Genomic DNA, 25,342 nt, shown 5'->3' with positions numbered 1-25,342 from the left:
AAGGTGTAACTGTGTAAATGGTCGTTCTCTCTTCTCCTTTCGGTAAAACTCTCACTCCGCTTTTTCGTTGCGTCTCTTCTAATTCATTCTGAAAACTCACCAAAAGGTTCGAGGTTTTTTTTTTTCTATAATCTGCGATTGACAATCATTTTCGCTAATTGCGTTGTAGTTTTCATCGTCCGAGAAAAAAACCCTCCGGAATCGGTTTCAGGTGTGGGTTTCTCTCTGTTTCTCTCTACTTTCTCGTTTACATAGTTTCTCATCGTGTTTTCGTTCTCTTTCGATTAGAAATATTAGAAACTTGGTTTCTCCTCGAAATCAAAATTGTGCGTCTAATGTACGTATGCTGGCTTGTTTGCCATTGCGATTTTCCAAAGAACCATTAAAAAAGATCGAAATAATGGATTTTCTTGCAGTTTTTTCCTTTTCGGATAAACTCATGGGCTAGAGTATGTGTATGCATAGCAAGTTCTTAGTATGAATGTTTTATTTTCAAATTTACGATTATAGTTATTGTTTGATGTGGAAATCTTGGCTTATACGCTTTGCGAAGCGAGAAAGAAAAATGTTTGGATTTGTGATAATACTGTTTGGATGCTCTTGTTTGTTATGGATTGAAAGGTATATTCCCCCTTTTTTTATTATTTTTTTTTTATCATTTCTGTTAATCTTATGCAGTTTTTTTTGGTTCCTTGATGTTTTCTTTCGCATACCATCTTTATCAACTTGTCAAAAAAAGAAAAAAAAACTCAGGTAATTATATTTCAAAAATAGAAAAAAAAACTGACACTTTTATTACGTTATCAATTTTTTTGTTTTTTGAACTTTACTATAGGGGAAAAAAAAACTCAAAACTCAACAGAAATTTCAAACTCCATTTGTACTTTGTAGATTTTGTCATATACTTTAAGACGTGTGAGAATATCAAATACTTTACATATGTAGAACCAGCAACACTCCTTTATAATTAGTTGGTTTGAATGAAGAAGGCAACAGAGGTAACAAAGATGAAGATCTACAGATGAATTGAGCATCTGGACTGTTTGGTGTGTTTTCGTGAACTAATTCCCTCTCTGCAGTTATTCAGAATATTCTCTTTGCCAGCCTGTTTTATAGTCATTGAGCAGCGGCGAAGTAGTACGAGATGCAGCAAAAGGGCATTGGTAGTCGGCCTGAATATGGTGCAATATTTATGTCAAACTCTTTGACTAAAAAGGAGTGCTTGAGGAGAAAAGTGTTTGGCCTTCCGAGTAAATTTGGTCACTTTGTAAAGCAAATTAGAGCTGGCATGATTCTTTTTCTGTTCGAACATGAGAAGAGACAGCTTTATGGCGTATTTGAGGCATCCTCGGATGGTGGAATGAATATCGTTCCCCAAGCTTACCGTAAATCTGTAATAAAATTCCCGGCTCAGGTAAGAAAGATATGCGTGTATGCTCGATATTTACAGGTTTCCTTATGCATTGAAGTAAATTCTTTAGTGGTCATAGATTGGCTACTTGTAATTTATTTTCTACAATTTTGATTATGAATACCCAGTTTTGTATGCTTTAATGTAATCTAATTATCATGGTTTAAAAAGGCGTTTTCAAGGCGCGCCTTGAGGCGAGGTGGTCAGAAACCTCCTCCAGGCTCAAGCCTGGAAAGAAAAAATGCGACTGGCGCCTTGGACCATTTAGGCGTGCGCCTGGAGCGTACGCCTGGAAAATAAACGCTCCAGGCGAGCCTGGAATGGTTGGGTTAGAAAAAAAAAAAAATTGGGCCAGTTGTAATTTTTGGGCCCGAGTTATTTGTAATCAGAAACTAATAAAACAAACGAAAATTAATAAACCTAGGTTAAATTTTTTACGCTGTTACGCTGCTCTCCACACGTAATTTTTGTTAGAAGTTTTATGAGTCAATTTCATTGTTAAATTAGTATTTGAGGATTGAACTAAGCATTATAAGTCTAAAACTTTTTTTTGGATTATTTCAGATTTATAAAATTTCTTTAATTTATGCCTATCTTTTGAGGCTTACGCCTCAATATGCCTTGAGGCTTACGCCTCGCCTCGAAAACAGAAATCGCCTCAGTTATCGTTTACGCCTTTTAAAACATTGCTAATTATCTAAACAATACGCATCGAAGTAAATAGTCTAAGTCCGTGTCCATCTGTTGATTTTTTTCTATACAGGTAAAGGTCAAGTGTGTTTGGACCTGTGATCCACTTTCTGAGCTTGAATTTCGTGATGCAATCATAGAAAATTATTTCACTCCCCGAAAGTTCCAATTTGGTCTCTCTGAAGTTCAGGTTTGCTCATTTCCAAAATGTCACTAAGAATCATCTTCTCTTCCAGTTTTTTACCCAAGTTATTTATTTCCCTCTATTTTTTTTTGTAGGTCTCGAGTCTTCTACAGCTATTCAGTAGGAAAAAATTACATTTACGGCCAGCATTAACAATGGCCGGGGATGGAAGATTCGTTGCTCAGTCTGCAGATGAAGGCAAGCAAGTAGATGATGGCGGGGTAAACGATGAATGTGATTATGGCTTCGATAATGTCGATATCAAGGTCAGCAAGGTTAGATCAGCCACTACAGCAGCGCATCTTCCTATAGATAAAGCTGAAATCGGGCACTCTGAGTATCAATATGGAGATCTCCGTAGTAACGATGGATTCCTGAAAAATCACGATTTTAAAAATGAATATGGTAGTGGTTTTTTGGGGCTTCCATCAGCTCCTACAACCGGTCACACTCAATTGGATGAAGCCAAACGACAAGATAACAAGATCCCTGTTTACAAACGGGGAAGGAGTGAACAATTCCCTGACTCTGAACTTTGCTCAGCCATGTCAGCCCATGACGCAGAATACTATCCTGAATATGTGAGCAGCGTTCCACGTGATGACAGCTTTCTGAAGAATGATGAACTTCGAAGCGACTATCATCGCTGGTACAATGGCTCCGAGTCATCGCCCATGAGTGAATACTCTTCTATGGTTCAGTCTGAACTCGGTAGATCAGTTCTCTCAGGGAAATACCTTGACATAAGAAGCTCTGTCCAGGATCTAACCACGACCAATTCATCTCCGATTCAGCATCAAATGCAGGAACGATTTCTTTCAAATGCTTCTTACAGAGATGCAGTTGTTATGGCCACCGAACGTTTTGAATCTGTTCCGAGTGTCAACTATCGGGGCCCGTCAGTTGAAAAAGTTGGTTATCAGTCTGGAGCGGAGCAATATCAGCCTCACTTTGACTATTCTGGTGGCCTCAGTTATTCGTCGAAACTTCCATCTTCATCATATACAGAAGGAAAAGGAATGACGCAGTATGTAGATTCACTTTCTACTCTAAGGGACCCTGTTTCCTTCTCAGGCCCTAATCCTAGTGATGTTCTATATCAAGGAAATGCCATGTGTTCATCATATAAAGAACTTTCCATTCCCTTGGATCAAGTTTTCGAAAAGAAAAATTGTTACTATGGTCTTTCCTCGCCAAAGTACTCTTCATTGGCACATTTTCCTTCCTCGGGAACCAGAATCAATGAAAATGAGAATAACTTGTCATTCTACACATCCCATAGAAGTACGAATTCTTCAATGTTGGATGCTTATGGCTATCCAGTAGAACCAGAAGCGCAGCTACAAATTGAAGCAGCGGAGACGAGCAAAAGGGAATCCTTTTTAGCTTCTGCGTACGAGGACCCATTCACATCACAGGCTTCTTATACTTCTATCAATCATCAACATTTGCAGGACTCTGAGCACAATTCGTTACAGTATGATTGTAAGGATTATCAGAGTTCTGATGCACTTGATACCTTACCTCGTAAGAGTAGGACCAGTGTGTTTTCACGCCTGTCTTCGGCTCAAGATGCGCATGTCCCAGAACACCTCTCCCCTGATGGCCACAAAGCTAGCGAGAGTTCCAAATCTGTGGATGAAATAATGGAAATGCTGCTCAATAACCACCGTCACTGGGTCAAGTCAGAGAAACCCAAACAGTCGAAGATACTTGATAATGTCAACAAAATTACAAGAAAAAAACAAACTGCTGGTTTCCATGGAGTGATCGAGAATGGGTCAAGCAGGTTGGCCAAGGCTAAGCCTTTGGATTTCTCAAAAGCTGAAGCTGAACCTGACAGCAATGTTGGCATCTCTTTAGACGCTACAGAGGTGACAATCCATTTGGCAGAAAAGAATTTGTGTTTCAATTTCAAGCGACGGAGTGAAGCTAAAAAACTTTGTGGTGGGATGGCTGCCGATTGTGATGCAAGTGCAAGGAGTGAAGCTGGGTTGGGAGGGCGTTTGAAGAAAAGAAAGCTCATTAGGCCGGTTTTCGGTAAGTCTAGCTCCGATGATGACAGAGACGCGAAGAAATGCTCTTCGATTTTACCTGAACCTGCAGAAGAAAGCTCTATCGGCAAAGGCAGCACAGGATGTTACGAGGCTTTAAAAGGAGACGAAAACACTGAAAATCTTCAAAGCCCAAAAGAGAAACGTCTAATCTGCCAATCGTCAGAGGAATATGGAGTCTTAAGCCCTGTTAACCCGGAATCGCTTTTGATTGGGTTTGAAGGTGAGAATTCGGATACCTTGCAGAACTCGGCATTGAGGCCTGACACTGGAAATGAATCTGGAGCTAATGAGAGTGAAAGAAACACCACAGTGGAGTTGCTTCCAAGTGCTCGAAGTTCCAATGAAGCTTTTGGAGGCAGTGATAGTTGCCCTGTTATGGAAATGATAAACTGTTCGATTGACCAATTCAAGAAAATGGTGGAACGCAAAGAACACGCAGCCAGGATTTCGTAGACACCTGAAGGTCATCGTCCTATAGTTTTTGGAGATCCATCACAAAAAAAAAAAAAAAAAAAAAGAAGCCAAAAAGCAGCCATATGAAAAGATGAGCAGAGTAAGTTGGGAGAAAAACTTAACTGTGTTTACACCATTAGATAATAGATATAGGACGATCTCTTTTGACCATGATACAACTCTTTTGGATCATCGCTGTGAATAGCGACAGAGGCAAACAAATAGAAGTTTTAAACAAGGACAGAAAGTATCTTTCTTAGTTTTTCCTTTTGCTGAAAGATAACTTTGTTACGCTCGGAGTTTCTTAATTTCTATTATATTTTGAAAGTGACTATAGTTTTGAGATTCTCTTTTACGTGATTCTTACTCTCCGGTTGTGGGTACAAACGGAAAGTTATCATTGGGAGCGAACGTGGGCATGTGTAACTTCCGATGTTATAAAAACCTATGCCTAGGGAATACAGTTAGAAAAACAAATCGGTCTTTCTTGCTGAAAAAAAAAACAGTGGTTGACCTGTACGCTGTGAAGAAGGTTGACTTGAAACCAAAACTATTCTGTTGCGAAGTGGTTTGAATATGTTTGGTGGAAGATAAGAAGGCATTGGCAGGGGCAGATCCAAGAGCCTTGATGTGATCGAGGGGCAGGGAAGGGTTGTTTCTGGTGACAAGATTCTCATTGTCACCAAGTTAGCTACATAGCTGGTGTGGCATAGCGAATAAATTTCCGAGTGACGCGAATAATTCTAAATCAGAAAATAACAACCATTACTTTAGTGTTCTTCAAATGACACAAATTACCTTCACGTAATTCCCCTTTCTTCCCTTTTTACTTTTATTCTCTTTTACTTGATTGAATTAACATATTAATAATAATACAGAGACACGTAGATAAGTTTATGACCAAATTACCCGTAACATCTCAAATAATATGTATATGGATATTTTCCCTTCAAATTAATAGACATCAAAAGTATATTTGAATCAGTGAGGTAAATGTTTCCTGGACAGAGGATTCTGCACCTTTGGTACGATAGGCAGTGGACCTTGACTATACGGCTTCAACATGACGACGTCTATAGTCAAGAGAAATTTGATTTTGACTAAAAAAATAGACAAAAATATAATTTCAGCCCATTCAACCTTTTTTCTCTCTAACTTTTTTTCATTTCCTCTATTCTCTCTTCCTAACTCTCAAACCCTTCTCAAATCCTCTCTACATCGGTGAATTTCGTACATCTATTCGTTGAATAATGGGTAAGTTCATTTATTTAGTCATCTTGCATCAATTTAGTAATATTTTTTTTATAATGACTTAGGATGTTAGATTTGGTGTGAAAAAATATGAAATGTTATACACTTTACGATGAAATACGATAGAATAAGATGAAGTTTTAAGATAAATTACGATAGGTTATGAGATGCGATGAAATACGATGATATTACGATTTACGGTGAGATGCGATGATATATAAGAGATAACATGTGTTTATTTGCTTTGAAGGGTATTTTTGTCGTTTTTTAGGACAAAAATATATTTCTGGATATTTTGAAATTAAGAGGTCTTATCTTTGATATTTTGCTATCTATGAGGTATAGTTTATGAAATTCTCATAGTCAACCTCGACTTTGAGCGCCTTATAGCGCCTTATACCTTAATAATGAGATCCACCTAAAGGAGCTCTCGGTCTAGACAATCATTTGGCTCACATATAAACCTAGACTACTTCAAGAGTCTTGACGGTCGACTACGTACAACGAGCTTTTTGGAGGACCACCTTAAGGTATGAACAGTCAACATTGACTATAAGTCTCTTGGAAGACCGCCTTTAAAGTCAAGGCAATCGGCCTCAATTATGAGCTTTATAGAGGACTACCTCGAGGGTCTAGGAAATCAAGTTTGAAAATAAGTCGCATAGCCTCGTCAATGAGCCTCTCTAGGCCACCTCAAGGGTCTAGGTGGCCGACCTCGAGATTTTGATCAAACACCACGTTTGGCAGCAGAGACGAGTAGAACACATATATGCCAAAGAGAAGCCACTGAAAATCGACATGGTAAAGACGTTAGATTATATTGGGTTAGATAAGATTTAATTTAAATGTATGGCTCGTTTTATGGTAATTAATTGAGTAGAACTCACACACAAAAAACGAAAAGTTTAACAGATTCTTATTACTCGCTGCGAGAGGTATACGATTGATTATTTATTTGTCAAAGCTAGAGTTAATATGAATAAATCGATGCTCAAAGTGTACACATGAGTTGAAAAACAAAAAAAATAGCGAATGTAAATATATTGTGAATCGAAATGAATATGCAAAAGTCCTACAAAGATATATGTGGATTATGTAGTGCACATATAGACTTGTATTGTACAAGGGTTTGTGTCACTAAGGGTGACCCAGTTTTGTAAAGCGATTAAGATGCACACAAAACCATCTCCACGACACATGCGCCAATGTCTATACTGTCAAACCGACCGAGTTGGACCTAGTAGATAATTTCCTACTATTTTTATGCATTTTCTAAACAGATTCCCACACCACTACAAATTCATTTTCTGGTGCGGAAGGGTATCCGGTGCGACATATCGCACCTAATACTATCCGGTGCGACATGTCGCACCCAATACACTCAACATGTGAGACATGTCGCACCTGATAGTATTAGGTTAAAATTATAAACTACCACTCTTTCTTCTTCTTCTTCTTCTTCTTCTTCACATAGCCTCTCTCTCTCTCTCTCTGCTCGCTGCCCCTCCTCCGCCCCGGAGCTCGTCGTTCACACGTCGTCAAACCCGATCTCCTCCTTCGACCACCTTCTCCAAGCTCCTCCTTCGACACCTCAGCGCACCGAGCACCTCCGCCACCCAAGACTGCGACCTCTTTTGCTCTCCACCCTCCAACAGAGCACCTCCGCCATCCAAGACTGCGACGGCCGTGTCAGCCCCGTCACAGCGTCGGTCTCGCCCTCGCCGCCCCTAGCCCTCGCCGTCCCTCCTCCCTCGCCCTCGCCGGCCTCAGCCTTCGCCGGTCTCGCCCTCACCGTCCGTTCTCACCGGCCTTAGCCCTCGCCAGCATCGCCCTCGCCGGCCTCAGCCTTCGTTGGTCTCGTCCTCGCCGGCCAGATCAGCCCTCGCTATAAATTTGTAAATTTGTTTTAATTAAAATAACGTATTAGGTGCAACATGTCGCACCTAATACTTGTTTTTTGAGATTTTCTGAAGCCAAATTGGTGCGACATGTCGCACCTAAAAATGTCGCATATAATATGCGACACTTTTAGATGTGACATGTCGCACCCGAAGCCTTTAGCGACGGAATTTTGGGTGCGACAATGTCGCACATAAAGTCGCACCCGAAGAGCTTTCGGGTGCGACATTTTGAGCATCGGGTGCGATTTCGTCGCACCCGATGCCTAAATTTGTAGTAGTTCCATAAGTTATGACATGCAATAATGGTTAACGGTCATAATCGTGCACTTACGATGAAATATTTCAAATGTTTCAAACGTTTGAACCATTATAACTCTCCACTCACTTATGGTGTTGTTGAGTATTGGCATTGTAATCATTCATGGATGAGCCTATAAGAGCTTGGATGATGTTCGCATTCGATCAATACTTGAACAGACGAAAAGAAAGGTTTATAAACAGTGCTCTCAATTCCCTCGTAGACTACGGTACAGGTTCTCGTTCGCCCGAATTGAACATTATAGTGCATTGTTTATCTTGTACGTCATTGTATTTTAGGAGGCGATTGTTCATATTTTTCAAAACTCAATGGAGAGTAATAACACTTTAAAAAAATCGTCAAACGAGTCCGTTTTATTTTATATATCAATTCTAGTTCGATATAGTTTTAACTTTGTTTTAAAATAAATTGCAGTTCATGTCTATTAATTTTTCTGTTTCATATTTTTTTAAATAAAATTTTGTAATTTATCTTTATATTTGTATATATTATTAGAAAATATGGCTAACAAGAGGCATCACGACTTTCATGTAGACTGTTTCTTCATGATTTTTTAGGTTGTCCTTCGCAGAGATTAAAACCTCTTCACAAGGGCGAGAATGCGATGACAATGTGCTGAATAGAGCATAATTAACACAATTGGTCGTCGCCTCTATGATCATTTACGCGCAGAGACAAAGCCAGGTGAAGTCCAGGGGAGGTTTTAACCCCTCTACCAGAAAAAAAAGATAATAATTCCCCTATATAATTCATTATAAAAAATAAATTACATATATTAACTTCAAATCTCCTGACCTATTATAAAAAATAATACCCACATCACTTATTTTAAAAGTAATTACAACCTATAACTTTAATAATAGTTTTTTTTAATCAATTGATTTCATTTGATAATTTGTATTTAGGTATTCATTATCTATTGATTTAGGATATTTAAGCTAAATAGTCAATTGAAACGAATAAATTTGTAAAAAAAAAATATTGGAAATCTTGTTAAATAGTCATTATTTGGTTATTTTGCTTTTAGAAAAACTCAAATAACCTTGCCAATTTTCTTTATAAATTAAAATATTGACTATTTCTTAATGAAAGTTTAAAACGATCGTATTATCTAATTTTTTCTTAAATTTTTTTTATCTTCACTAGTATCATCAATTTTTTTGTGCTTCGTCTTGCTGACGTGGTTATTGGTTCTCAAAGGTTAAAATCAAAGCCAATCAAAGTGGCAAAGTTTGAGGTAGCGAGGTATTTTTTTTAGGTCCTGCTTCGTTCCTTTATTTTGAGGGCACAATCGACTATTTTTTAGGTAGCTAGATATTAACACAAGAATAAAAAAAAGGAAAAATTATAGTAATCATTTGAAATTAATTGATTAGTAAACTAGTCCAAATTTTAAATTTTCAACAAATTAGCCAAAGTTACGTTGTCAAATTTTTTTTATGCGATGATTATATTTTTTGACAATTATTATAAGCAAGTTATTACTTTAAAAAAATATTAATCTTATGATCAATTTTGTTTTTGAAATCAAATTACTGTATATTTTATCTATTCTTCTAATTTTAGATAAATTTTGATTATTTTATAATTCTTTATTTTAAATCGATTATTTAGCAAAATAACACGTATAAAGATATCCTAAATATAAATAAAGGGGATAGTGAGAGCAAATCTATATGGGGGTATTTTCGTAACTATCCCTTAAAGTAAATACAACAAGCATAGTGGTCGTTCTTAAATCTCGACAATTACAAAACCCAAGCGAGGCACTAATGTCCGGTTCGATAGACAATGCCAGAGTCTGAATCTGAATCACCATGGAAATGAAATGAAGAGCGCCAACGTCCGCGGCTCCCACCGCCGCGGCCGGTCCCGCTCCGGCGCGTACTACCTCTGCGCCGCCGCCGCCGCGACGCTCCTCCTGATCTCCGTCACTGTCCTCTACTCCCGCCTCTCCATCACCTCCACCGATCTCCACCCACCGCCCTCCCTCTCCGACGACCTCGACGACGACAACGACCTCCTCCGCGGCGCCGACGACCGCATCGACGAGCTCGACGACGAAAACGACGCCGCCGTCGATGACGACGAAGGGGAGGATTACGACCGAAGCTCCGATAAGACTCGCACGGATCCGCGTTCGCGTTCCGGGTACTTCTACGATCACCTGAGCGGAGCGATTCGGCGGAGGTTCAGACGGAGATCGATCGACGACTGGGACGAAAACGACGGCGATGGTGATAGCTACGTCGGGTTCGGGTTGTTCGAGCCCGGCAGGGAGGATCTGAGCAAGGGCGTCATCGGATCCGACGATGTTCCGGTTGACGAGGCGGTTCGGAGGAAGGCCGTCGAAGTGGTTGGGATCGAGGATGCCTTGATGCTGAAGATTGCCGGGGCTAGGGTTTCTCCGCTGAGGGAAGGTTGGGGAGACTGGTTCGACAAGAAGAGCGATTTTTTGAGGAGAGACAAGATGTTCAGGTCGAGCTTCGAGGTCTTGAATCCATTGAACAATGCCATGGTTCAGGATCCAGACGGGGTTGGGGTCACTGGATTGACTAGAGGAGATAGGTTGATGCAGAAGTTGATCCTGAGTGAGATTAAGAAAGTGCCGTTCTTGATGAAGAAGCCTTTGGGTTCCGTTGCTGTCTCCAATGGGGTTGAGGCCGAGAGGAAGGATCCTGAAATGAATGTGGTACGGAGGAAATCGGAGGCGGAGAGCCATGTTTATGCAGATGGGAAGAGATGGGGTTACTATCCGGGGTTGAGGTCGGATTTGTCGTTTTCGGGTTTCGTGGACGGGTTTTTGGGGTCGGGAAAGTGTGGTCTGAGGGTGTTTATGGTGTGGAACTCCCCGCCTTGGATGTTTAGCGTTCGGTATCAGAGGGGGATCGAGAGCGTCTTCCACCACCATTCAGACGCTTGTGTTTTGGTGTTGTCGGAGACCATTGAGCTTGATTTCTTCAAAGACAGCTTTGTCAAGGATGGGTATGCACAATCATTTCACGTCGTCTCTGTTCTGTTGATTCATTTTTCTGTCTGCTGATTACGGGTTTCTCTTTTCACTTGAAGTTATAAAATCGCTGTTGCTATGCCAAATCTTGATGAGTTGCTGAAGGATACGCCGGCACATGTGTTTACTTCTGCGTGGTTTGAATGGAGAAAGACAAAGTATTACGCCACTCACTACAGCGAGCTTGTTCGCCTTGCTGCCCTCTACAAGTAAGATCAGTTTCATCGTGTATACGATTTTTTTTTTTTTTTTTTTTTTTTTTTTTTTTTTTTTTTACAGATTCCTAAAATTCCTGTTAAGATTTTATTTGTCTTCATTTAGTTGTAAGTCATAGTATATAGGAAAGATTATGCGCCTTTATCTCACTGCTTACTGGATAGAAAACTGGCCATGTTTGATTAATCTTGACACTAAAGTTTGCAAAGCCACCACCGACTACACCGTGATTGCTTTTTATTTCTACTTCAAAGTCATCATAAGAGGTAATACCCACTGAAACATTCCAATGGGTTCGTATTGGTATCATGTGGTTGTATACCCAATCGGTATTCTTATAAAGTTGCACGAAAAGACGTCTTTCCATCCAAGCTCACTAGCATGATATGAGTCAGAAGTTACCGTGTCCAATGCACGACGACAATCTAGGACAATGTATTGAATATTTTCATTTTCCCCTTTGCAAAACGGGCGGTAGCTTGAAGAGCCAATGGGCATTGTGGGGTTGAATAATGTTTTCCGTTTTGAGAAGTGCCAGCCTCTGATTGTCCCTTCTCTGCCTTTAGCCTCTGGTTCGGTTCCTCTGGAAGAAGTTCGAAGGTTCGCTCAGCTGTCAAGGTTGCTTTTCTCGCAGCCTGCTGGGCTATTTGGAAGCTCCGGAATAAGTGTATTTTCGATGACGCCCCTCCATGCTTCGACAGCCTTTGGGACAGTCTTTTCCGCAATATTGGTTTTTGGCTTGCTACCCTTGAGCCCGAGTTTCGGTCCTATAGCCTAGCTTCCCTTTCTAGAGATTGGCCTAGTGCCCTTTAGCTTGTATCTTGCTTTTTCATAGTAAAAGCTTTCTTTTCCCTTTTTATTTTAATTGAGTTTCTTCTAAAAAAAAAAAAGAAGTGCCAGCCTCCAACCGAATAATTTTCCCTTTCTCGATACTTTCGCCTTCCAGACAGTTTTGAAGATCTTGTCTCTACTATCAGGGTTTCTTATGTATTCGGGGCTGTGAATCCCTTTGGATAATAATAGGAAAAGAAATGTTATTAAACATTGGTGGCTGTGAATCCTTTTGGGGAATCATATTAAAAAGTAACACTCCATTACTTTTCTTTAGTTCACGAAGCGCTATGGAAGGCTGTGCTTCTACTGAACTCACAGCAAATCACTTCAGGTCCAATCAACTTCGTGTGCAGAACTGAGCTTATAATAGGCAGTAAATCAGACTAATCAGTGAATTTATTGTTCGTGTATATGCTTGAGGAGATTCTGCGATATAAGTGAATATTGTTGGTGAATTTAGTCGACAGTTCATGAATCATGATTAGGATCACCAACCTAGCTCTGATGGCAAACCAAAGCAACTTTGTGGTTCTGCCCGATAGATTTCGACTGAGGAGATAACTTTTCATCTACTTCATCATTACGATATACAAAACTATTACATTTTAATAAGGTTTCGTACTAAGCAAACATTTACAATATCTGCGTATGACCTATTGTACATCTGATATTGGAGATTTGTTTTTATACGATCAGAGTCTTGTTAAATCACTATTCGTGCGACTTAAAACATTTTATTCCCGAACATAAATAACTTCAATTATGCATTTCTATTGTGTTTTCTCCAGGTACGGTGGGATATATCTTGATTCTGATATAATAGTTTTGAGACCGTTATCTTCACTTCATAATTCTGTGGGACTTGAGGATCAGATTAAAGGAAGTCCCTTAAATGGTGCTGTGATGTCATTCAGAAAGCACAGGTACAAATCTCCCCCTTCGTTTCTCTATGAGATGGGGCTCCCATTATTCTTGCTTCCAATACCCTTTGTCAATATTTTTTTTTTTTTTGGGTAGAATTTGATGTAAGCTAATCGGTAAGATGTCTTATAATAAATTTGTCTTCGCGTAGTACATCAAGAGTGGGCAGGAAAAACATTGCTTATAACTGGTGGAGTATAGTGAGCCTGGGTTTGAAATATGTTTTGCAGAAGGATGCAAAACGGCCTTATATTGTTCAAAATCTGCTTCATTCTGTTTTTAACAGTATTTATAAATATAAACAGAAACATTTGTGTATTACGTAAGTTAGTAGAGATTCAGAGTGTTATTTTTTGTCTGCTTCGCAGTCCTTTCGTGATGGACTGCATAAAAGAGTTCTACATGACTTACGATGACACGCGCTTGAAATGGAATGGAGCTGAACTTTTGACAAGGGTTGCCACAAAATTTCTAAAGACGAAAAGAAAAGCCTCGAGAGAGTTGGAATTGAAGTTGCAACCCTCTTCAGCTTTCTATCCAATTAGCTCGCGGTATATCACAAGGTAAGAAGATCATGTTTCACATTCATCATTTGTCATATTGTTTTATCATCCAGTCATTAATTAATCTGAGCTTGAAACAGATACTTTATATCGCCGACAACAGATACTGAAAAACTCAACCATAATGCCTTGTTTGAAAGGATTCGGAACGAGTCATTCACGTTTCACTTCTGGAATAGCATAACATCTTCCCTCATTCCAGAGCCAGATAGCCTTGTGGCCAGGCTCATTGACCACACCTGTATCCGGTGTTCTGACGTGTTGTGAGGTCATAATACCACATTTCTCAAAATCCGCCAAATTCAAAATGTTTTGCCCAACAAACAGGTTCTTTAAAAGATCCCTGTCTCTCCTTGTATTTAGAGAAAACAGACAGTTCAGATACCCTGTTTGGATACTTAGTCGCAGCCCAAAAGGATAGTAAATTGTAGGTTTCCCTAGGATGATAAAAATGTAACTACCCAGTGATATGTATTTAACAGGGACATCTCAGTTGTTTCAACCATTTTTAGATTACAGTGGTGAATAGTTCTCGTGCCTTCCTCGGAGGGATCATCATTTGGCTCGACCCAGTTCTCTTATAGTTATGCAATTTTAAGATTAGGGAACAAGTTCGGCTCTCTGATTTCTTCTGCGAGAATGTGTATCGGCTAGAAAATTCAGAGAATGTTATCTTGTGATGGGAAAGTTTCTCAAGTTTCTATGTATAATTAATTATTTAAATATTAATTTTGTCAATAGACCTTTCTTTTTCATATGTAGATTGTGATATAGAAAACAATTCTTCTTCTTGCCTGGTCGTCTGTCCGAAAGCATTTGTCATAAAATATTCGTCTTCTTGCCTGGTCTATTTTTTTTTCAAGTATTTATTAGTTTTTTATTTGGTGAAAAGTATCAATCGAGTAGTAATGAACCGGCCTCAATATTTCTTTTGCCATAAAATATGAGTCGGAAATTGGGTCCCAAAATTTTGAGTATTTGACTGTTCAATAGTTTTTGAAAAATAACAAAAACTTGGTTAGTATAGACTCAGGCAAAGCTGTATACCCTGGCGTCTCTGCACAGACTTGGTTAGAATAGAAAGTGTTCTATTGAGGTTACACTTACACCACAATTACAGTGAAGAATCATCAACATAGCGAAGACATGTAATCTCCGCAAACTGCTTTCCTATAAACGCTCTTGGTTCACCGCCAATCTCTATGTACATATTGTCATCTAACTCGGTCCCATCAAAATCACCCACCCTCATCTACATGTGGTTAATCATTTTTGAGAATTTTATGATTTTTGGGCTGCTCAAGGAATACTGGCCAGAAGAGGACACACTAACAAAGCGCCTTCTCATCAGGTTACATGCCCACAGCCTACTCGAACTTGTCCACTACGCCAAAAAAGCTAAAGTTGTGGTCGCCTATCTTGTCTTCGGGGACAAATTTGACAAATTCCTACCTATGTCAACAAACACACATGAACTCTATATAAACAGTCAAGACATAAGTCTACAATTATAGATATTATAGACTTATATGTCTACGGTTACTGTAATTGTACACATATATGTCTACAATCACAGATGTCTCCAACTTATAGGTCTACAATATCATAAATTGTGAACTTCTTTGTTTACAAATACCCTAACTTGTTTACATTCAGGAATGCAACGGACGGAAATGATCCTAAACAATTTTACGTCATATTGGCTCTACAAATATACCTAATTCTATTCAATCAACAAATTACCCAAATTGATAACCCTAAATTACATTCCAATCAACAAGTTCTAAACCAAGTTCTATTCAATCAAGAAATTTACCTCATTTCTTGTGGACTTTCGCTTTTTGACCTTTAATTGGAAGTCTGATGCTTCAAAATCCGATTCCGACATCGGCGATTCTGACAGTGCATTGTTCACACGTTTTGCATTTTGACTTCGTCCTGGGACTCCTCTGAACCGGTGTGTTTTTTTTGGGATTCGCCATTCTGCGGTTTAGAATTCCAAAAAGGGAATGGAGAAGAAAGAAGGAATGGAGAACGATTTAGGGTTTCGTTCAGTATCGAGAACAAAAATAATCACAAAATGGGTTTTGAATGATATACTTGTTGTATATTCAGCGCGACGGTTGTGGGCAAGGGTGTTTTTCCCGTCGTTTTCGCCGATATCGGTGAGATAGAGGGAGACCGTAGAGAAAGTTTAGAGAGTGCGAACGTAGAGAGGGAGGAGAGAGACTGAAGGAAATGAGAACTCAACCGTCTTAATTGTTTTATTTTTATTTTTTATTAATGTTTAAAGTTTTTAGAGGGAAAATGAGTAAATGGGTATTCAAAAAAAAAAAAAAAATTTAAAGTCAAGGACAAATTTGTATTTGCTCACATAGTTCACTCGTAGAAGTGTCCAAAACTATGTTTTGTTTGATTTTGGTCAAAAGTATTGAAACCAAGAACTTGAGCAACTGGTTTAAAGAATGATGAAAACAGTAGGAGGTGGTCCCGTCCTTATAGGTCAAACTATTTGTTGGTGAAAAATAGAAGACAAAATGACCACTGTGAGATTGAGGCAAGACTGTGTAATCCGGTGTCTGTGGACAAACTTGATTGGCAACATTGTTCTGTCTGAGGTCAAAATATACATTTTCGCTTAAGAGCCTGAACCAAAGGTTCAAAGAACAATGATGATTGGTGACTACTCTCAAAGTCGCCTTTATCAGGGCTTGTGACTTTCGGCATTTGTTATGCGATACAAACCCTTTATAGGGTCAGGTCAACCTGAGAATTCTTCCCATAAGATTATGGTCAAGTTGATCTTCAATTGGTACACCTTGATGATGTTGGGATACATGGATCCACTTTGGAGATATAATATCAAGCTCGGAGCATATTTGATATCCACGAGGATCTTATGACCACATCAAAAGGATTGGGTATTCCAATTCCCGAGATCCCCTCGACCTCGACCTTTACAATGTTTTCTGATGTTCTAGGTTGATATGACCTCTAGGGGCCAGTTGGCCTTAGTACTATAAACCTCTCTTCGGCCTTGGGTGTTCTCGTAGGAGAGCAGAGGGATCACCCTACTATAACAATGCACAATCTCGATAATCTAGCATGATAAATCTTGGTTTTTTTTTAATCTATATCGAGTATAGAGCTTAAGTTATACATCTAACCCAAGACGCTTGCATCTGATTTGCTTCTGTTTTTTCTACAATTTTTCAGCTATTGTATATGTTTAACGTTTGCACTTGGGCAGGTTCTATGGACATAAAAAAGCCCAAGAAAATTGTCAACAATGAGAGTTTGGATATTATTTGGATGTTTGATTCCGTGTGCATAGATACCGGAGAGAATCCAGACTTGGACATGTATGTATCCCCTCCGCTTGCGAGCTAAAGTTGATGAAACTTGTAAAAAGGTTTATGATACTATAAATAATGGCATCTACACCCTAGATGAGATAAATACCATGTACTATGGACGGTGAATATTCTTGATCGTGTTCACTGGTAGTTATTATGTTGATCCAAGAACAGGCAGTGAAATAGTTGATGTTGGATAGTTTGCCACACTAACAAGAACCAACGATTAGCTAATCTCAATTAAGGATGAAATTGTTTCAAGAACTCGTGGCTCTTGATGAGTACCAAAACTCTCAGGGACGAGCAGCACATAAAGCAACATTATTTTGGAAACAATCCTACAAGAAACCCATTCAAAATGGGAACTATTAGTAATTTTGTTTCACACAAAAACATCTGAAACTTTGACGTATCTTAAACCAACGAATAATGTTTGTATATATCCCGATAATAATTACACGAGGACCTAATTCAGTAAAGGCGAATCCCGGAATCAAAGAAGCGTCGCTGTATCAAATCCCCACTTTGTGATATACAGTTCTGTCCTACGGCAAAAAGAAAGAAGAATAAAGAGAAATAATATTGGGAAGAGAGAGAGATAGAGAATTAGGGGGTTTGGAGAGAGGAGAGGCAGAGGGAGAGAGAGAATTGGGCTTGTTGGCACTGAGATCGCTTGAGGGCGGTGCCGGAGCTGGAGCAGAGGGTCCTTACGGCGTCGCATTCGTGGGGGCAGGCGGTGGACAGCAGACACTCGGCCAGAGCCCTGTTGAGATGGCGGCAGCCCGCTTCCCGCCCCACGCCAGCCGGGATCCGACGGTGGCACTCCTCCAGCGCCCTCTTCATCCTCCCGCACTCCTCCATCCTCCCTTTCAATCTATTTTCACAATCAACTTCCCAATCATCTCTCTTCCCCTTCTTTTATTTATTTATTATTTTCTGCTGATAAACGTGGCATACCGCTTTGACGTTTTAATTTTTTTTTAAATACAAAGCGGTGATTGAACTCACGACCTACTCTTCGAATGAAGTGTGAAACTACTAATTAAACTATACTAAGTAACACACGTTTTGATGTTTAAGGCTTTTTTAGTGACAAATTAACTTCTAAGTGAAAAAAAAACAAATTGGAAAAAATAAAAAATGTGTTATAAAAACCAAATAAATAATTGAAACTAAGAATATTTTTAAACCAAGGTTCTAAATGTCATTTTCGTTGCCATTTCGAGTTTCCTGATTTACAGAAAATCAACAAACCGATGGAAATCCGAACGGAAAAAATGTGGAAAAAGACATTCGATTTGCCGTTTTCAAATGTCATTTTCTATAGAAAATCGACAAACCGATTGAAAACCAAATGGAAAAAATGTGACAAAATATATTTAAAATATATACATTGTATATAATACATACATATATTTTTCAATTTATAAACATATATAAAGAAAATAAATTGTATATATAATCTTTTTTTATATAGAAAATTATATATGTATATATAATATTTTATTAATGTGTGCTAGTAATGTGTATAATATCTTTTATAATTTGCTTTTAAAAAAATAACAGCAAAAAGAAAACGACAACAAAAAAATAATAAAAAAAAACAGCAAAAAAAAGGGCCGGCTAGGTATCTAGCCCAAATTAGCTACATTCTTTAAAATTCTAGTCCAACTATCATTTAAATTAGGTAACTAGTCCAATCCACTACCAAACAATATTATATTCCTATCTTACCCCTCATCAAATTCACCAAAATTTTCGCCTCCGAATCCTTCAATCCTCCGATATTGCCTCCGACCTCCTTTATCGCCACCAATTTTCTAATTTTTCCACTTTCAAAAGCGACGAATACGTCTCCGTCCTCGTACTTGGAAAAAATGGTATGTAAATATTATTTCCAATTCGATTAACCCATAGAACACCATAATTGAAACCCTAGCCCCTATCTCCGATCAATTCTTTGTTCGATTAACTATAAAATATGGTAAATGTTATTTCCGATTCGATTAACCCATAGAACACCATAATCGAAACTCTGAAACTTTAATGGTAAATAATATTTACAGTCCGACCATTCGATAGTATATATTATTTATCATTCGAAAAAGCAAAATACTTGTCTCCAATTTGGCGAACGATTCCATGATTCAAATCCGATGATGAATAACTGAAAAAAATTTGGAATTAACAAACAAATAAGAACGAAGTTTTATGAAACCAAAGAACCTAAACACCTACACTAGACAAACATAAACTAGGAAGGATTAAATGACTAACCTAGACAAACAGATAATATAAGAACAATTGAAGAACATCTATGAAATCGACAATCCTAAACATCTATTGCAAATGAGTCCTCGTATATCCTGGTTGCAAATCGCAGGATAATTTTAATGGTAAATAATATTTACAGTCCGGTCATTCGATAGTAAATATTATTTACCATTCGAAAAAGAAAAATACATGTCTCCGATTTGGCGAACGATTCTATGATTCAAATCTGATTATGAATAACTGGAAAAAATTTGGAATTAACAAACAAATAAGAACAAAGTTTCATGAAACGAAGGGTAATTTTGGAAGTATGAGAAATATGAGCTATTTCCCTAAATAAATGGATAGTTATGTTATAATTTAAAAGTCCCCTATGTAACTAGGCTAGTTGTTTACAAATCTCTAAAAAAAAGACACAAAAAACGAACGACGAAAATTGACATAAAACAACGAAAAACGATGACGAAACGAAAAAAAATTTGCCTTCGTCAGCCGGACCTTCGACAGCGACGCCGTCGCCGGAAATCGGCGAAAAACGTCGACATTTAGAACCTTGCTTTAAACGCTAATAATTTAAGGGAATAAGAGAGAGAGAGAGAGAGAGAGAGAGAGAGAGAGAGAGAGAGAGAGAGGAGAGAGAGAGAGAGAGAGAGAGAGAAGAGTAAGACGTATAACCGAGATTAATTTTCTTTTTGGAATTTTAGTTTTAACCTTTTTTTTACATCCTTTTTAAATATATTTTATGCATTTTCTTTTTTAGTATAATTTTTTGGAATGTTAGTTTTAAGTTTTAACCAATTACGATTTTTATATCTTACAAACTTTTCAAACAATTTTTTTTCTTCATATTAATCCAAATATATATATATATATATATATATATATATATATGTTACGCCATTGTCCTCGATTATGAATAAACGAGACGCATGACTTGCAAACAATGAGAAGATATCGACTATTTCGAAGAGCCGACATTCAGACAAGATCCGCGACGCTCAACCCGGCGAAAAGTCTTAAAGAGGGCCCGAAGCGAAGCCCTCAAGACGGATACGCAACAGCGCGCACCGAGCGCGCGCCACAGCGGCACTACGATGACAAACACTTTCTCGACAGGCCCCCCTTGGCCATATGACCGGCCCCCTTGGTCACATGGCCGGTCTAAAATCATATGGTCGGTCACTTGACCATACGGCCGGTCCACGACCATGTGGCCGGCCCCTTGGCCACATGACCGGCCCAGAGTCAGTGGCCGATCAGTTTAGCACATGGTCGGGCCGGACTGTGCCACTCATCCGGCCAGATACACGGTTGGGCCGGCTCTTCGTCACCTGGTCGTCCATCTGCTACATGGCTAGGTTGGCTCCTTGCCACCGGGCCTGACTCCTGCCACACGGCTGAGCCGGCTCCTTTCCACCCGACTGGCCTCCTACCACACGACATGTGTCTTCTTGCCACCCAAGGCATGCCCAAGGGGCATCCATGACCTCTCAAACTGTATAAATACCTCTCTCTGTGAGGGAAAATGTAACGAAATTCTTCAAACTTGAAGCTCTCCTAAATTCACATCTCGCTGAGATCGTTCTCTCGAGATTCTTACGCGTCCAACGTAATCACACTAATGTTGAGCGTCGGATGGCGCGCCAGGGCACTACCTCCATGCCCTAACAACTCGTGTTGTTTGTCTTTCAAGAACACTTAAGCATAGCTAGAGCGACTGGAGCGAACTCAATAGCACAAGATACCATTCCCACAAACAAGAGCTTGGATTGGAGAGTCTTGTACCGATTTGGCATTAGTACGGTCACAGGGTCTGACAGTGGATCGAATCACTTTGACTTTAAGGGTTGATCTATTTTCGAGCATTAACTATATACATATTCAAAATATGTAAAAAAATGTATGTATATATATACATATATTTATGATAATAATTTGTAAATATTTTGCTATTTTTTTATATATGTTGTATATGTCATATTGTGACTTTTATTGTAATGGTTTTAATTAAAAAAAATCCACGTATGATTTTTATTTTTATTAATATTTTTTAGAATGCATCGATTTAAATATAATCAATATGTATAAAATTGTAACAGAAATTAAAAAGTATATAAATTAAAAGCATGTCCAAATCACATCCACTCTATTATATTCTCCTATATAATCAGTTGGATATGTTATTAGTGACTACTATTCCCCTTGGTCTTCGCATATAAACCGCAGAGGAGTTGTAATGAAGCGTAATCATCAATAATTAATTTGTTTTTCCTTTTTGGTAGTAGCAGCACAAGTAAGACAGTCCATACTACTTTTCCAAAGTGACAAACTAAGAATAAATGCTATAGAGGTTTGTAAAGAAAGAAAGATTGCTAAAAGACACAGCGTACGCATCACTCAAATGGAAAAGAGTAGTAGAATATACAGAGACGAATGAGTAGAGAGGAGTAGGAACAATAATGCAGAGGAGAAATGGGCATGTGTACATGGAAGTGCCGATCCCGAGGCGGGTTAAGAAGGCGTGGGAGGCGTGGGACCTGAGGGTGTGCATAGCGGGGAGCCTGGCGCTGCAGCTGGGGCTGGCGGGGCTGGCCCCGCTGCGGCAGCGATGGAGGAGTGCGCCCCTGCGCGTCCTCGTGTGGACCGCCTACCTCCTGGCCGACTGGGTGGCCGCCGTCGCCATCGGCACCATCACAAAGACGCTGGGCGACGTCGGCCGCCTCCCCGGAAACGACAACCTCTGCGCCCTCTGGTCCGCCTTCCTCCTCCTCCACCTCGGCGGCCCCGACTCCATCACCTCCTTCGCCCTCGAGGACAACGAGCTCTGGCTCCGCAACTTCTTCACCCTCCTCTTGCAGGTATACATTTTTTTTTTTTTTTTTTTTTTGTCGACTCGCTAGTCTTTTCCTCCTAAATTCGTGTGTGAATTTGATCGGCTTGTTTGATTAGGTCGCCTCCGCCGTGTATAGCTTGTACTTGACCATCCCGGACAACAATCTCTGGCTTCCGACACTCCTCATTCTGGTCTCTGGAACCATCAAGTTTGCGGAGAGAACCTGTGCTCTGTACCTCGCCAGCCTCGACCATTTCGGCTCCACAGTCCTCCCCGACCCCAACCCCGGCCCCGACTACGAAGAGGCTGCCGCCACCCACTCCGCACTCTCCAGATTGCGATCCGAGCCAGCGATTGCAATGGCAACCCCGACATCATCGACCATTCAGGTGCGAGCCTCGTCTTCCATGAGCGACCTCAAGCTCCTTGAGGTGGCGTACGCGCGGTTCGAGAGCTTCAAAGGCCTCATTGTCGGCTTCGTGGTGAGCTCCAAGGACCGAGAATCGAGCCGCACTTATTTTCTCAAGGACGACGCCATCAGCGCCTTCCGCGTGGTTGAGTACGAGCTCAGCTTCATGTACCAAGTCCTCCACACCAAGGTAAACATGAAAATGAGGGATTTGTAAAAAACTATAACCGAAATTAAACATTTGAATTTAACCATTGTGACCTTAATTTTATTAGAAACAATTATCAGATCAAATTAACTTAGTTAATTTAATTAATATTTTAAACTAAATTTAACATAAATAAAAGAAAGTAATTAAGATGAAACTGTACTGATTACCCTTAATTAAAATTATAACTTAAGAAATCAAACACACGTCTTCCTAATACATATGTGCATGCGTCTTGTTTTAGCTTAGACTATTTTCTTAACTTTTAGATAGTTTGGCCATGGGGTTTAAATATACGTCTAACTCCAGTTTAATGAAATTCAGTTATTTTCGGTTAAAGCTAATTTTAGTTAAATGAATTTCTACTTTTACGCGAAGGCCGTCGTCCTCCATACCCCCTACGGCTACCTCTTCCGGTGTGTTGGGCTGGCCGCTCTAGTCGCTGCTGCAGCCGTGTTCTTCTCGACCCCGAAGCCCGCCGGCCACTACGGCGTGCTGGAGCTCAAGCTCACATACGCGTTGTTTGCCGGTTCGATCGCTCTAGACGCCGTCTCCTCTGTCGGCATCGTGTTCTCCGACTGGATCCTGATGCACCGCCGCCACCGGAGATGGCTCGGGAAGCTGATCCCGGCGAGGGTCTCCGGCCGTCGGCGGTGGTGCGGGAAGATCTCGCAGTACGACATGGTCACCCACTGCCTGGACGGGACCAAAGCCCTGAACCACCCGTTGCTCTACAGGCTCGCGGATCTGTCGGGGACGAAGGAGATCCTCGACTGGGCGAAGATCCGGCTTTACTCGACCTCGGAGGTGGTGCCCGACTACCTGAAGGAGTTCATCTTCTCGGAACTGAAACGGAAGTCGTTGGTGGAGAGGGCGTCACCGGCGACGGAGCGGGGTGATGCGGCGCTGAAGCGCATGCCGGAGAGCTACGCGAAGCTGAAGTGGAGCGTCGAGGAGTTCGAGTACGCGGAGAGCCTGCTCGTGTGGCACGTGGCCACAGAGCTTTGTCGCCACGAGGCAGATGACAGGTCAGACCGCCCGACCCTACATGTTATAGTATCAGAAGAAACTAGCCACCTATAAACTTAAACTTTGATAAATACCCAACAGTCTTGTAACGACTGTTAAAAATAAAGGCTAAAAAAAGGTGCTTCTAGGATGTTATAAGCTCTTGATATAGAGACAGTCTAAACCATTGACTACAAGATAGCAATATTAGAATTCGCCAAGTTTTGAACATTAGAGTTATGGGTTTTCTAGATTAGGAAGCATAAAAAGGAGAGGTTATAATTGGGGTGACAGCAGGTCGAGCCATGTGGGGGAGGGAAAGGCGATATCGAAGTTGGTGTCGGACTACATGTTCTACCTTCTGGTGATGAAGCCGACAATGGTGGCTCCGGTGCTGGGGAACTGGCACGTGGTGTTCCAAGACACGTTTGCGGAGTCGACGCGGTACTTTGCGAAGCACGGGCTGTCGGAGGGGTTCGAGGTGTACGAGAGGACGGCGGCGGTGAAGACGAAGATGAGGGCCGCGGAGGTGAAGGGGGCGGCGAGCAGGTCGGTGCTGTTCGACGCGTGCGTGCTGGCTCAGCAGCTGAGGCTGGAGTCCCACGGGCGGTGGAACGTCATGAGCCGCGTGTGGGTTGAGATGCTCTGCTACGCCGCAATCAACTGCCGCTCCATCGTCCACGCCCAGCAGCTCAGCAAGGGCGGCGAGCTCCTCACCTTCACTTGGCTCCTCATCAACCATTTGGGCCTCGGCACACATCACCTCCTCGACTCCAGCCATCCTCTACCCACCATGGGAATCATCAACTAAGTCTACACCTATTCATTCTTTTCTTTTTCATTTGTACTATTTCTTGTAATTCGCACCATTTATTGCAGAATCTTTTATCACCTAGTTATTAGTTCAACGGCATTTTTCTACACTCCGACGGATTTTGGAAGAATTTCTACGGTACTGTCATCTTGTTTCGAGTGTACCATTATTGGAATATATAAACTTGTTCGAGCAAAGAATAGCTATTGATATGTCAAAAATAACCAATTGGGAATGGTCACAAGAGAAATAAATTCTTTCCTTCTTACTTTGATTTTGATGAAGCACGGAGAAGTAGTGCAAAGACTGTCATTGTATACGGTTTCCCAAGGCATTAGAACGTTTCCCTTGGAACAATTGAACTTTATTTTCTTTTGATTGTCAGGAGTTCGTAGGGACATAACCTTAAGAGCTTCTCCAGTGGGGACACCTTTAAACCCTCACTTTGGAATCCAAGAAATGATAAGCTAAACGATAATAGAGGAACATAATAATTTATCCTAGGCTCAGGTCAAGTCGATCCTAATCACAAAAGAACAATCACTAATTACTCTCTCTCTCTCTCTCTCTGTCTCTCTGTCTCTGTGTTTATAATTGATTACAATTCGACTCAATGCAACTCAATGGCTA

At 40.3% G+C, this 25,342-nt stretch overlaps 4 protein-coding genes across 7 annotated transcripts; 3 read left to right on the top strand and 1 right to left on the bottom strand.

The window, feature by feature from the left end:
• Window positions 1–5,472, top strand: LOC149384876 (DCD (Development and Cell Death) domain protein). Of its 2 annotated transcripts, XM_089627336.1 has the most exons (5): window positions 1–42; window positions 170–211; window positions 1,105–1,414; window positions 2,175–2,291; window positions 2,381–5,472. In XM_089627336.1, the coding sequence occupies exons 3-5, from the start codon at window positions 1,145–1,147 to the stop codon at window positions 4,793–4,795; spliced, it is 2,802 nt and encodes a 933-aa protein (XP_089483462.1). In that variant the 5' UTR covers window positions 1–42; window positions 170–211; window positions 1,105–1,144; the 3' UTR covers window positions 4,796–5,472. The 2 variants fall into 2 exon arrangements, with proteins under 2 accessions (XP_089483462.1, XP_089483463.1); XM_089627337.1 differs by lacking the exons at window positions 1–42; window positions 170–211 and having other exon boundaries at window positions 808–1,414.
• Window positions 5,473–9,976: 4,504 nt separating this feature from the next.
• Window positions 9,977–14,658, top strand: LOC149384875 (alpha 1,4-glycosyltransferase family protein). The gene is made up of 5 exons (XM_089625830.1): window positions 9,977–11,251; window positions 11,336–11,485; window positions 13,115–13,249; window positions 13,616–13,810; window positions 13,891–14,658. The coding sequence occupies exons 1-5, from the start codon at window positions 10,095–10,097 to the stop codon at window positions 14,075–14,077; spliced, it is 1,824 nt and encodes a 607-aa protein (XP_089481956.1). The 5' UTR covers window positions 9,977–10,094; the 3' UTR covers window positions 14,078–14,658.
• A 2,552-nt stretch (window positions 14,659–17,210) lies between these two features.
• Window positions 17,211–18,106, bottom strand: LOC149384874 (cytochrome C oxidase biogenesis Cmc1-like protein). Its single transcript, XM_089627025.1, has one exon. The coding sequence runs from the start codon at window positions 18,025–18,027 to the stop codon at window positions 17,773–17,775; it is 255 nt and encodes an 84-aa protein (XP_089483151.1). The 5' UTR covers window positions 18,028–18,106; the 3' UTR covers window positions 17,211–17,772.
• Window positions 18,107–21,795: 3,689 nt separating this feature from the next.
• On the top strand, window positions 21,796–24,959 carry LOC149384873 (uncharacterized). Of its 3 annotated transcripts, none has more exons than XM_089627319.1 (4): window positions 21,796–22,298; window positions 22,390–22,872; window positions 23,269–23,918; window positions 24,196–24,959. In XM_089627319.1, exons 1-4 carry the CDS (start codon window positions 21,900–21,902, stop codon window positions 24,707–24,709), a joined length of 2,046 nt encoding a protein of 681 aa, XP_089483445.1. In that variant the 5' UTR covers window positions 21,796–21,899; the 3' UTR covers window positions 24,710–24,959. The 3 variants fall into 3 exon arrangements, with proteins under 3 accessions (XP_089483445.1, XP_089483444.1, XP_089483443.1); XM_089627318.1 differs by having other exon boundaries at window positions 24,193–24,959; XM_089627317.1 differs by having other exon boundaries at window positions 24,151–24,959.
• Window positions 24,960–25,342: the final 383 nt, after the last annotated feature.

Source organism: Urtica dioica, chromosome 9 (genome assembly GCF_054948205.1).
Source record: "Urtica dioica subsp. dioica isolate 48M chromosome 9, U.dioica_male_clone48M_v1_H2, whole genome shotgun sequence".
Classification (NCBI taxonomy): Eukaryota; Viridiplantae; Streptophyta; class Magnoliopsida; order Rosales; family Urticaceae; genus Urtica; species Urtica dioica.
The sequence above is the reverse complement of the archived record's forward strand: the minus strand, read 5'-3'. Positions and strand labels throughout refer to the sequence as shown.